The following is a 15,000-nucleotide window of genomic DNA, read 5'->3' on the forward strand; positions in this document are numbered from 1 at the left end:
CCTGTGGAACTGTTCCGGTTCGCAGCTTTCCAGCTGACTACAATTTGGTTGCCTTCAAGTCCAATGTAAACAAGTTCTTGATGAGTTATTCCATTAAGTAATCAAATTTGCCAAATTTCCACTACTAACAATTACGACGATATTGTATCACTGGCTACCTTACACTCATTAACCTTTATCCTCGAGTGGCTTCCGGACCTTGATAAGTGGTGACTACTTTGTAAAAAAAAAGTACTATTAATTTTCAAAATACTGCATAAATGTGTAAGACTAAAAAAAACTGACCATCGTCGTTGATAATGGTGACCATGTTGATAGCTATTTTGCCGATGACCACATTTTCTGTCTCGTCATCCACGTAGAGTTTCACGTAAAAGAACTCGTCGGGTTCCCACACGTCGTCGTCAATGATTTCGACGTTGACCTCTTTGATGGTTTCGTTTGGGGCGAAGGTCAGCGTCTGTTTGATTGGTTTATAATCGCTTTCTGCTTCGGCCGTTCCGTCGCACGTCTCCATCCTGTAAAGAAAAAAAAATCAAATCACTTATTACAAATGTAGAACACGTTTTGGAGATTTTAGATGAGGGTATATTAATTGTATTATAATATGGATTCTGCGGTTTATTGGTCTTTTCTTGAGTGATATTTCCACAACGTTTCTGTCGATTTAACCCCCGACTTTCTTCGGTGAATCTTGTTGAGCCGCGAGGATATGTGGTGTAGCGGATAAAGTACTTGGTATATTCAGTTGTAAAATTACACTCTTCTGGAGGTTGAACGTTCAATCGTCAGTGCGTGCAATAATCAGAATACAATTGTGAATGGCTTAGGGCTTCTTCACAGTTATGACTGATGGAATTGTGGGCATACAACTTCCATGGATTAAATAAAGGGTTCGGGTCGAAATTCCCTGAAGATTTTTGAGTTCAACAGAAAGATTCCTAATTTCCCCCAAAAGTCGGAGGTTACATCGACCGAGACGTTATTGAAATAACTTTCAAGATAAACACAGTAGTCTGAAGAATCCAATTAATACGACGTAGAACACATGCATAGGCACGCATATTCAGTATATGTCTAAAAAATAACGGGACTGCATGTGCCACAGCTGTGTGAGATATGGTCGAAAGAGAGTGTGTGTTATCTAATCTGATTTCTTACGAAGATGAGGCTATTGAAATTCCGTTACCTTAGTGATATTCTAGTGACGTTTACACTTCAGCGTTCAAAATGAAACTACGTAATATGGTTTCTGTGCATATATGTATGCACATATTACTAACTAGAATCAATAAAAACATCACGCTCTAATTGATATGAATGGCTCTAGTCTTGGGGAAGCTCCATGTCTTAACAAGCTTCTGGGGCTGACTTTCACTCCTGATCTGAAATGGAATACATACACAGCTGATAAAAAATTTAAGGCCACTTAAAAATCTTTAAAAAAAAGAAAAATTCCTTTTAAGGATAAATTTTAAACTCTTCAGACTTAAGGTTAGTAATACTACAATCTAAAAGGTTATGGAAACAAAAAGCTACATTCCAAAGATTTATTTTTTAAATTTACATTTTTATTAAATTAGGCTTTTTACGCATGATCAAAATTATAAGACCAGAAACAAAAATTCTATTAAATTGTACAAAAAGTGTATGAAAAGTTTATGAAAACACCCAACAATCAAACTTAATAATGAGTTCTATCTCCACTGCTTTTGATGACTTCAAAAATTCTTTGGGGTATGCTAGAAATAAGGGTTTCCATTTAGGTGCGGGCGATTCTGCCCAGTTTCTGAAGATGTCTTCACGTTGTTCATTTTTTGTTGAATATTGTTTGCCATTTCGATAAACCTGTCTTGTCATCCATCCCCAAACATGTTCAATTGAGTTCAAGTCCGGTGAGCATGCAGGATGTCCCAAGAGATGGACTCTTTTCTTGTAGAAAGCTCAATGTCCAAATGATGACCATCCATCATCAAAGATGCTTTTTGTAGCATGCTAACATAACCAACTGCTGTCTGACGACCCTGCACCACCTGGAGCTCACTCGTCCCTCTGTAAGAAATGTCATCCCATACCATTACGGATCCTCTACCACTATGACATGTGGAAAAAATTTGAAGGGGCATGTTTTTGTCATGCCAATATCGCTCGACGTCATCAGGGCCATCTAAATTGAATTTTTCTCATCAGAAAACAGGACTTTCTTCCATATATATATATATATATATATATATATATATATATATATATATATATATATATATATATATATATATACATATAAATATTTTGTGAATTTATATTTTTTCTCTAAAACCGCTCTTCCCCAAAATCTTCCCCCAAAATTGTAGCCCTAAAAGACATCTCCAAATATATTCAACAAAACTTTTTAAAAAATCGTTAAAGATTTGGTACTAACTTTTCTCATTATCGTCTGCTCATCAAAAACAAGTGTATAAACTTATTCGTTTAAAATGCTTCTAAACCAACAAATGAACACTGACTTTTAATAACTTTCAATCAAATGTAATTTGAATAATTGTCTGGAAAAATTTTAATTACGATTTTCAGACCTGTGGATGATTCACATTGCTTAAATTATCCATAGATTTCAAAGAAATCTATGGATAATTAATCACAAATATTCTAAGAATGTTAACATTCTGTTTTTCCTAATGATGTCAACTTCCATTATAAACATATATAAAAATATCTCGTTTGTGAATTTATGAATTCACTAGCGAGATCTGTGGAAATTCCATAGGGGACTCATTCATATGTAATATATTGATGTTGGCATTCTGTAGACGTTCAGCGTAAATGGAGACGCTCTAATATTATTGTAGCTCTTTTGTTAAAACTACAAAAGTATTTATCTAAGCTAGCAGGGACGCCCTGGCGTAGCCCGGTCGTAAAGTACGCTTAAATATGATATTTTAATTCTTGCAGATTTCGAATAGTTTATTATAAAGTTAATGTTCTATCGATTTATATATATATATATATATATATATATCATAAAGTTGCGATTGCAAAAACAAAAAAATATATATCCATATTACAGCTTGAATCGGAACTGAAACCAAAACTTATGAAGAATTCTTGATAAATTATTTATTTAAAAAATAGATAACTTGAGTTCCGTCAGCTATAACGAAACTAAAACGAAAACTTATGTACAATTCTTGGTAAAATTATTTATTACAAGAAATGGAAGTCTATAACAATTAAACGACAGTCACTCGGATGTAAACGTTACACACAAAGTAAATAGCACACACGCTATCATATTAATATATAGATTATTTGGCTTGCGTTTATCATATAACATTTTAGTATAAATTTAAAAACAATTTTTCACAAAAAATGTTTCCTTAAAGTTGTTCTTCCGAAAAATGTTCCGTCCAAATTGGAACTCTAAAATATCATTGAAGCAAAGGTGGGGGGGAGCTGGTGATAGCCTGATTGCAAGAGTTCGGAGTAGATTGAATAAATTCAAGGAAATTCTGTTATTACTAACCAGCAGAGCGTTACCACTTTCACTTAAATGAAGAGTCTTGTGTACGAAATGTAAATGGTGTATGAAGGTGAAACCTTTCTAGTACGACCTGAGAAAATGACTTGAATGTCATCACATGATACAAAACTAATGTGATGTGTAATAGGAGTCTTGAAGACCGACTCAGATTTGATGATCTCGGAGAAAGGTCATATATGGATAATAAAGGGAGATCTTTACAAAACAAAGCAGGAGACTTTGTTAGTATGGTCATGTTGGAAAAAATGATTAACTATTTCAATAAATGCAATCTATATTATCCTCTCTTTAAACGGAATAGTCATTACTGACCAGGCGTGACACTATTCACGAATCGTCGCCATTGATTCTGGTTCTGCGCGATTCTGACCAACTCAGCCATGCTAATGTCCTCGATGTCCTTCACGTTGTTTGACATTCTTGTTTTTGGTTTTCCACGTCCTTTTTTTTGCCAGGGGTTGTACCAATGAGCAGATCTTTTGTTAGGCCGTCTGTACTGGCAACATGGCCCTAAAAATCGCAATTTCCTGTCACTGGGGTTATTTAGCAGTCTTCGGCATGGTTCAATCTTCTCCAGAATCCATTCGTTTATACGGTTGTCCACCTAGCTTATAGGAAGAAGTCTACGGTTGTACCACAATTCGAAATCATCTGCGACCCTTTATTTATGTCCTAGCGTTTTGTAAAAGCAATTGATGAAAACTTTATCTTCACAAAGGCAATACTGAGAAATCATTAGATTTGGTGCTGGTATGTGTGTAGAGGAGAAAGGGCTGTTACTTATCCTACGAAATGTAAGTGATGATAGAAAGTGGAACCTCTCTAGTACGGCATGAGAAAATGACTTGCATGACGAGAAATGATACGAAAATAGTACGATGCCTTAGGTCTGATGACCTCGGAGAAAGATCATATATAAATAAAGGGAGATGCTTACAAAAACAAAACAGGAGACTTCGTTGGTATGGTCACGTTGAAAAAATGGGTTACTATTTCAATAAATGTAATCTCTATTATCTGTGCTCCTTTATTTATGTCTGGCCGTTTTGCTAAAGCAATTAAGAAAGACGTTATCTTCACAATTGCAATACAGAGAAATTATTAGATTTGGTGCCGAAGGGAAAGGCGTTGTTTGTGATGGTGACGGGAAGGAGTTGCTACTTACCTGACAACAGCTGGAATATCCAAACAACCCGTTCGCTTAATTCCGATCTTGACATTTCCTTCATTTTCCATAACCGCATACGAACTTGCTGTGAATTCAACGACTGCTTTGCGTCCATGGTCACTTAAATCGTCCGGGGTCTCACACTTTAGGCTGATCCGCGAGTCATGGATACCATCGCGTCCTCCTTGCTGGATGCCGAGGAAAATCTGAATGAATGAATGAATGAATGAATGAATGAATAAATAAATAAATAAATAAATAATAATAATAATAATAATAATAATAATAATAATAATAATAATAATAATAATAATAATAACTAGAAAAACCCGTGGAAATTCCACGGTAGTTTTAATTTTTTAAAATACATTATAAATAAGATGAATAAAAAATAAAATAAAACAACAAATTTATAACAATTTTTTAATAAATTTTTTTTAACCTTTTAAAGCTAAAAAGAATTGATTTAAAAAAATTTTGTTTTTTTTTCAATACGTTGGTTTTTTTTGGTTTTTTAAGTGTGTGTTAACTCCCTGTGCCTTTGCCTTCCTCGTCCGTTTTTTCTCCCTTGTGTGTGTGTCACCATAAACTGCCGTTACACCAAATAATCGAGGAGGGTTAACGAGGATAGAAAGACCAAAGAGAACAGGCATTAGCCAGACATGCGCTGGGTGGGTTCAAAGAGGACTGGGATCTTGGGGAGGCTTATTGCCACCCAAATTCTAGTGTAAGACAATGATCGATGCCAACGAGAAACCAATGGTAAGCGGCTGTTGCGGTAGAGCAAATTTATCTGCAAAGGTTATCGAAAGAGGTGGAGAGTACTGGAAATCTGGGGAGACCTGTTGTCACTCAAACCCCAGAGAACACCACAACAGAGAAATATTTGATGATGACTACGGAAATGGGTAAATAATGATAACATTCCCAGAAACGGTATTAGAAAATAAGGACGTTATTTAATGGTCCAGTGTTACCGAGAGATGCCGCATATTGTAATTGTGAACAAAACGACCATTGAATTTCAAATTATTGATGTCGCTTGCTCAAACGACATCAACTTATAAGGCTAAAAAAAACAAAAATGAGAAACTACGGAACTATTAGAAACCGAGGGTGGAGATTGCTAGGTTGTTGAATAAGAAAACTTCCATCGTGCCAATCATCATAGGTGCTCATGGCTCAATTTCAGGTGATCTTGAGAAACAGTTGAACTTCATGGTAATCAAGTACAACATCACCGTACTCCAGAAGTCAGTTCTGCTTGGCATAGCAAACATTCTACGCCAGGTGCTTTCCATCTAAGTGACTCTTTGACTATGCTCACTAGCTTTGGTGTAAAGCTCGCGCCATGGGTGAAAAAGAGCAGTGTAAAACATCACCACACTGTCAAGTTAACGAACATAATAATAATAATAATAATAATAATAATAATAATAATAATAATAATAATAATAATAATAATAATAATAATAAACAGAGAGACTAAGGATAAAACAAGAAAAGAAAAATGAGAAGAGAAACAACTATACGGAAGATTCATAAGGATGACAAAAGATGAAAATAACGAAAACACTTGGACACGGATGCGAAGAGGACACACAAGCCGAAAAACTGAACCCTAATAACCGCAGCACAAGTTAACTCGATAAAAGCAAAGATTGACAAAATACAAGAAAACAGCAAATGCAGACTCTGCGAACAAAGAGACGAAACGATAAACCATATAGTAAGTGAATGCAGCAAACTGGCCGAAAAGGAATACAAGAACAGACACGACCAAATGGGAAAGGCAGTACTCTGGGAATTATGCAAACAACTGCATCTCGAATGCACAGGCAAGTGGTACAAACATAAGCCGGAAACAGTACTTGAAAACGAGAATCACAAAATCCTATGGGGTATGGACATACATACTGATAAACCTATTCAAGCAAAATGATCGGATGTCGTAATAATTAACAAGAAAAAAAATCCTGTCAAACCGTAGACTTTGCTGTTCCAGCTGACCACAGGGTGAATATCAAAGAAAAGGAGAAACGAAGCAAATACACAGAGCTAGCCAGAGAACTGAAAGGGATATGGAAGATGAAGAAAATCAAAATAATACCTATAATAGTAGGAGCACTAGGAACAATCCTGAAAATCTTTGAAAAAAGAATGGGAGAAAATGGAATTAGAGGAATGACTGGAAAAATATAACGAACAACAATAATGAAAACAGCTGAAATATTAAGAAAAACCCTTGAATGTGGAGACCAACACATATGAGCAACAAGCGCGGACCAGACAAACAGCTGCAGAGGCAAAACATGAAACGCCACATGGAACCAAGAACATTGAAGTCGCATATCTATAAGTTTTTAACCCCACCCCCGTCCCCATTACCACATCACTGAACCCCTAAAAAAAGTGAGAACAAACAGCCAAGTAGAGTCAAGAAGGAAGGAAAGGCTGAGAAGAGAGCACTGGCCAGATCTCCGCTGGATAAGTGCGAAAAGAAGTGGGACCTTGGGGAGGCTTATTGCCACTCAAATTCCACTGATAACCAATAGCCGCTGCCAACGAGAAATCGATGGCAAGCAGCTGTTGTGATAATGCAAATTTATTTGAAAAGACTATCGGAAGAGGTGGAGAGTACTGGAAGTCTGGGGAGAGCTGTCGTCACTCAGCTTCCAGGGAACATCACAGGCTATTTTCAAGGAGAGATATTTTATGAACGGTGTGAAAGCCTCTTGTGAGCCAATAATAATAATAATAATAATAATAATAATAATAATAATAATAATAATAATAATAACATTAATAATAATAACAATAATAATAATAATAATAATAATAACATTAATAATAATAATAACAATAATAATAATAATAATAATAATAACAACAACAACAATAATAATAATAATAATAATAATAATAATAATAACAATAATAATAATAATAATAATAATAATAATAATAACAACAACAACAACAACAACAACTGAATATAAAAACATATAAAATATTTTTAAAGGGCATTAGTCTCGGTTGATACAACAAAAATAGCTGTTAAGGAGAATGGAAGGATTGAGGGGGTGGGGAGAGCACAAACCAGATCTCCATTGGATGAGTGCAAAGAGGACTGGGGCCAGTCCAGATAAGTCAAGTAGGGTGTTATTAGTCATGGCAATCGGTGGCTCAGTCCATTCCACTACAGACTTGTTCTTACCTCATGTCTATTATAAAGCGTCGTGTCATCAACAAATATACCCATCTCGGACACAATTTTATCAGTTTATGAATATAAACTGTTTAATAGCACTGTTATCGCTATAGGCGTAGATCGAATGATCGCATTTCTTCTTACTTATGAATCATCATTTATAAAGACCAAAAGCCACTCGAGGAAAAGTGTTAATGAAATGGGTGGATATTAGTTGAATGATGAAGAATATGTTGAGAGGATTGAAAATGATAAATAGAATGGAAAAAAATTGTTTATTATGAGGACGATTTACGACAATTATTTGTCGACATTTGAAGATGGCCGTATTGTAGCCCACAAAGAAGCAGTCGCATGGTAATGTTGTCCACATCGGGAGTTTTTGGAAAGAAGCTGTTTATAGAAATTATGTTTGAGTTTAGACGGCACATCGAGAAAGAAATGAAACTTATTCAGAGTTGTGGTTAGAGTTAGTTGTGGTCGAAAGATGGCTTCATTATTTTCATTACATCTAATTGTTGGATACAGTCTGGGGGTCACAGTGACAGTAGGCGTTGCTGAGGCGGCTTATTCTCTGCATGGGTTAGTTTATTGCTAATCGCCTGAGGCGCCCCTATAAGAGAATGCCGATGCCTAACTAAGCATTTTTTGCAAACCAGAGTGCTCCTCCTCTACAGCGTTGGCTTTTGGCTTTTGAAATCCCATTTTTAGATCTTATGTCACATCGTCTCACTGGGAGATAAAAATTCAGTGTGGGTGTTCTGTATTTCTTACCAAGTCCGGTAAGTAAGAGTGTGGGAAGTTTCAGTTAGCTGTGAAACTCAACGAGATCCGGGAAAGGAGTCATAATGTCGAGATTGGCACCATTATTGGATACGAATTAATCGTCTAAATTCTACGCGTATTTCGGCAACTTCCGTTTCAGCGTTTCCGGTACATGCTTTGCCGATTGTCATCAATCATTGCAACGAACTACGAATACGAAATATTCGAAGAATTTGATCGATGAGTTCGGCAGTTGAGAAGCGAATGCTTTGCTTTTAACAATGTGCGTCATGTGTTTTATGCCGTTTTAATTTCTTTAAGGCAGAAAAAATAAGATTCTGCGTGACTTCTGTTTCAATTATTCTTACTTTATCTTCTGTCCTCTATTTTTTTTTTTTTTTTCGTTTGGGTTTCGAGTTATATCCGTTTATCTCCTTTTCTTTCAAGATGGCGGATTTAAACGATGACGAAATAAACAAATAACGACAAGATGATAGAGAGGCGTAGAAAACAGATTTTTCTTAAGTATTTATTGTGATACTATCAATGGGTTAATCAAGTTTATTTCCTTTTAGGCTCTTTTTCTATATATTAAAATCCCAAAAATACGTGCTAAAATATTCCTTAATTTTGTAATTGAGTTTGTAAAAAAAATTCTACTTTACTTATTATTTTTTATTGGAATCCTTGAGATGAGTAATTTGTGTATTTATTTATTTATTTATTTATTTATCCGCGGACTTATAGCGTTATAATCAGGATTCGGTTCTGGAGTTCGGGAAGGAGTGAGTCACTCTCTCGACAACAGCACGTTTTTGCCCTCTTCTTTTCCAATCAACCACACCTGGCCTCTCGCCACTAATGTCACACCGCACAATCCGAACGTCAGCAATACGAAATTCTTTTCAAGAGAAGATGTTCACGACTCTTTTCTCTCTGCTGCCGCAGGGAATTTTTCCCAGCTTTTATATCCTCCTATCTAGAAAAAAAAGGAACAGACAGAAAAAAAAGCTTCTCCCATCATGCTCTACCTTCCCAAGATGCCCTTCGCGTATACAAATGCGCTGGCCATCTTTTCCTTCTTCTTTCCCAAAGAGCGATACGGATACACCTGGTTTGTTTTTTCTTCTTTTCTAACCATATACCCCACAGTTATCCTCATCTTCATAGTTGTTGTTTTATCATGTTTCCGCCAACTTATAATCTAGTCTTCTTCAGGTGATTAACCGCGACGGATAGGAATGCTGAGTCTCGAACGTTTTTTTTTTTTTGTTTTTTTTTTTCAGGTGAAAAAAGAAATTTTCCATTTTCAAAAACGTTCGCTATTATGGGAAATTTCTTTTTTCACTCGAAAAAAAAAAAAATTCGGAAAATGGTCCGACAAAGAGAAAAACCTCTTTCACCTTTTCTTTCTTTTTGTCGGACTCTCTTTCTTGCTCTGCATATTTCCTCTTTCTCCTTACTCACCTTTGTCTCATAAATCTATTCTGCGGCTTCTTTTCATCTTCTTAATTCCTTTATTTCGCAAACTCCTCTTTGTCTACTTTAAACAATAAAATCTCTCGCAAGTCTATAAAACCATTTATCTTAATGCCTCCGTTTCGTGTCGGAAAAGTTTATGTCGCGTTTGAATCACACTAAATTAAGACCTGATATCTCTCAATCCGGGCATTTCTATTAAACCGTCAAGCAGGAGGAAATCTACGTCACTAGAAACATTTATCTTCGATACCTACTTTGGAGAATTCTTGCAGTAAAAAGACTTCCCTATTTATCTGATATAGAATTCGAGCCTTTTATTATTTAGATTATTCAGATTAAAACATTTACAACAGTGATTCCCAACCTTTTTACAGGGTGCCAATGTTTTGTTCTGTTTTTAATTTTGCGACACACCTATCACGAAAACATAAATATTTTCTACTCATAAAGTCTTTTTTTTTTCGCAATAAAATAAAAATAAACAAAAATTATAATAAAGAGAATTTTTATTCACATAAATCCACATTTCTTGTATTGAATATCTCTACTATTATATAAAAGTCACTTTCTTTCCTCATAGATTCCGAAACGGCTAAGCCTACCTTTTGCAAATTCCACACAAAGGTAATTTATATTTTTGGCAGTGTTCTTAGATATGTTTTGTACAGAAATTAATCCGATAAGTATCGAAAATCGAAAAAAATCAGATCTAAAAAATAGTCTTTCTTCTCGTATAGATAAAAATGAAGAATTTTTACTGGGAAATATTTTACGTTAAACCGGTGTAACGTTGGTCGGTGTAACGTTGGTCGGTGTAACGTTGGTCAGTGTAACGTTGGTCGGTGTAACGTTGGTCGGTGTAACGTTGGTCGGTGTAACGTTGATCGGTGTAACGTTGGTCGGTGTAACGTTGGTCAGTGTAACGTTGGTCAGTGTAACGTTGGTCGGTGTAACCTTGGTTGGTGTAACTTTGGTCGGTGTAACGTAAAATATTTCCCTGTAAACATTCTCATCTGATTTATAGAAAATTCATATAATTCTATTATATGATAGATTATCTATAAGAGTAGAAAGACTAAATTTAAATCGTCAAGCCTAAACATCAGCTGACATGATATTATAAACAAACACAGACGGAATTTGATGAACGACATTATCAATATTATTTTTTATCTTTTTGCCAATTAGTCAACTGTGCAAATTATTCCTCGTAGTATGTAACATTCAATAGTGAATTGATTCTATAATAATACATACGCAGTCTGCATAAATTAAAATATCATGTTTAAATGTATTGTATGACCGGGCAACGCCGGGCATCCAGCTAGTCTAGTACAGAATAATAATATTGAATGTCAGTGGGACAATTGTGCCTGGTGTTTCTTAACTACTGCTGCAATATGTGGGCGAATGTGAGAGATACATACTCTTAACTTTTCAATATTTTTAAGTCTTTTCTTTTATAATTTTAAGAAAATCTCAATTCACATAAGTACGAAGTTAAAAATTGCAGCAAGATTTGGATGTTTTTTGGGGGGGGAGGTTGTTTTTTTTTTGCATAACAGAAATCCTAAATGCGTCTAATGGCAGTTGCTCATCCTTCAATTTGAAACCATGGTAACTAGAAAGGCTTGCTGATTCTTCTAGTTCACATACTGAAAACATTCTTCAGCAACAGATAAAATTTTTAAGAAAAAATTGCAATATGGAAGAAAAAATGAATGCAGACGATTTGGATATATTTCATTAGCTCGCAAAACCTGCGTTACCGAGATGATTATAATTATTAGTAGGAATTTGACATGCTTCGAAAATAAAATTGAAGAATATTTTCCCTGAATCAACATTGAAGAATTTTTACTAGATTGGTAATCCGTTCCGGGATTTATCAATCATCAACCTTCCCAATTTTTAATTATTTTTTTTTACTTGGGAGTTACAACTTACTAAGGCCAAAAGGCCACTCGAGGATAAGGGTTAATGAATGTAAGGTGGTTACGTAGTAATTGTTATTGATGCAAATTGGGTAGAATTTGATTATTCATATCGAACCGCTGCAACAGGTGTGTCAGAAATTTCGTGAAAAATATTGAATAATTCCACCCCGTCTTTCCAAGCTGCAATAAAGAATCAAATTTTACCCAATTTACACCATTAACAATTGCTACATTACCACTTTACATACAATTACCCTTATCCTCGAGTGGCCTTCGGACCTTGATAAGTGGTAACTCCCAAATAACAAAACAATTGAACATTGGGGAGGTTTATGAATGACACATCTCGAAACGGATTACCAATCTAGTCAAATTCTTCCATTTTTTTTAAATGTCATTAAAATAATTGATCTAATTTTAGACCTTTGCAGCGGAAGTTTATTTCTTTTGGTTGTTTCTGCTGTCAGTTTATATTTTACGATTATATTATTCTGCGTCATCCAAACGCGAATGCGTCCTCGTTTCCTTGGAAACGCACCGATTACAAACAACCTGCTTCTCGCTCTTCATCAATGATAAAGTCCGATCGCTAATTCTTTAAATATTTTTATTACTATTTTTCGTTTTCTTTTTTTTTTTTTTTTTAATTTTGTGTTTTGTATTTTGTATTCAATGTTTTGTATTTTGTATTTAATGTTTTGTATTTTGTATCCTGAAAAAACAACACTGTTTTAATGACACCTGCTCAAAACTACAACGTTGATGATATTTTTTTCTTCTTTCTTTTATGTGCAAGATAACAATTCGCTTTGTTAGACGGCATATCAACGTATTTTATCATCTAATGCCCATTGTAAACGATCCATTCATTGATTTGTTTTCTCTGTTTTTATAGTACATCGATCTTTTTAGGTGTGAGTTTATTCTTAGCCCCTTGTACTGAATTTTTACTAGTACAGGGTGTCACAAAAAGAAGCTGAATTGATCAAATCCTCCGCTATGGTTGGCTTAATTAGAAATGACGATTTCATGCAAGCTGCAATTTAATACCCGGTTTGTTTTTATTTACATTTCTTAGATTTTTTCACTCGTTGTTTTTTTTTGTTTGTTTTTTTTTTAACGTGTACATCTTAGCAATTTATGCCTATAATAAATTGCAGTTTCATTTAATGCCGTAACCAGCAAATTCTAGCTTTGCTACAAATATAATTTGCTGATTTCTTTCTGTCAGCTTATGAGAAGAATAGCAACAATAGCATTCTTTGAAACTCCATGAAATAAGGACTTTGTGAATTGTTTTTTAGAGTATTCAGTCCAACAATAAATTTGATTGTAAATTTTAACTTACATTTAATTTCTTTTCTCTTAGACAGAAAGACAGACAGACACACGCATACATTATTATTATTATTATTATTATTATTATTATTATTATTATTATTATTATTATTATTATTATTATTCCAGGTTAATAGAATTCAATAATTCAGAGGTAAAACATCCAATGAATTTAACAAAGTTTATATAATAGTGCTAAATACCAAGGTAGAGCCAGATATACTCTTTAGGTATTTTACGTAAGCATTTAGGTATCGCTACACATACGTGAGTATCTTTCAGTCAACTAGTAACATCATCAGATAATTGGTTGATTGTTGAGTACAACTGAAACTACTGCTATCCATGGAATCGTTTAGATTTCTGGTCAGAGTTTATTCCTCTAGATCCGCCGTGTTCTATCTACGACCATGTAAATCAACAAAGTTATCTCAAAAAAGGATGTGCTTCTTCACCTATATTAATATGCGTTTGTGTATCTGACCTTTAGCTTTAAGCTATAATCCATACTAGCTTGAAGTTGTGTAGGAATTATCAACATCGGAAACAAACTGTTTTTTTTTTGTTTGTTTTTGTTTTTGTTTTTGTTTTTCAAAATTTTCTTATTAATTTGTTTAAGCTTGAGATGGGTCATCCTACCGGAGGCCAAAAATTCACCAGCTATCTCATATATTCAAATCAAGATATTTGTTTGGGATTCTAACTGTCCCTTCAAGTGAAATTGTTTGAATTTCTTTTGCACTTGGTTCACCGGGTTTATGTGCCAAGTTTTTTTTTATTCATGAGTCCAGTTGATCCTATGATTAGATGAGCCAGTATGAATGTAAATGTGTTACGTGTTTCTTCTTCTTTTTGTTCCTTTTAGATTAACCATCAACTGATGCTGAAGCAGTTGTTTTTATGTCCGTAATTTTCTTTAAAAAATGTGTACGTGGGATATTAAAACTAATCTCTATTATGGAATCTTCTGAGATGAGGTCTTCATAATTTGTATATCCATCTCAATAATATATAATAATATACAATATATGATAATATATAATAACATACAATATATAATGATATATAATAACATACAATATATAATATATAATAATATATAATAATATACAATATATGATAATATATAATAATATACAATATATGATAATATATAATAATATACAATATATGATAATATATAATAACATATATATAATAATATACAATATATAATAATATACAATAATATATAATAATATATAATAATATACAATATATAATAACATATAATATACAATATATAATAATATACAATAATATATAATAATATATAATAATATACAATATATAATAACATATAATATACAATATATAATAATATACAATAATATATAATAATATATAATAATATACAATATATAATAACATATAATATATAATAATATCATCCCTCTTGAAGAAGCCCGCATAAATCGGGCGAAACGTTGAGTATCCAGGTCCTTCCACCTCCATTTTATTTCATATATATAGATATATATATATATATATGTGTGTGTGTGTGTGTGTGTGTGTGTGTGTG

At 33.8% G+C, this 15,000-nt stretch overlaps 1 protein-coding gene across 1 annotated transcript in view; it reads right to left on the reverse strand.

Annotated features, from left to right (window-relative positions):
* Positions 1-15,000, reverse strand: part of LOC145252458 (sodium/calcium exchanger Calx-like) — a 250,399-nt gene that overhangs the window by 59,125 nt on the left and 176,274 nt on the right. The window contains exons 5-6 of the mRNA XM_080111872.1: positions 4,704-4,912; positions 286-518 (exon numbers count right to left, since the gene is read on the reverse strand). Coding sequence (XP_079967998.1) covers positions 286-518; positions 4,704-4,912 — 442 coding nt within the window. The remainder of the gene's footprint in view (positions 1-285; positions 519-4,703; positions 4,913-15,000) is intronic.

This window comes from Euprymna scolopes, chromosome 29, assembly GCF_053919585.1.
Source record: "Euprymna scolopes isolate OS-2025 chromosome 29, ASM5391958v1, whole genome shotgun sequence".
Taxonomy (NCBI): Eukaryota; Metazoa; Mollusca; class Cephalopoda; order Sepiida; family Sepiolidae; genus Euprymna; species Euprymna scolopes.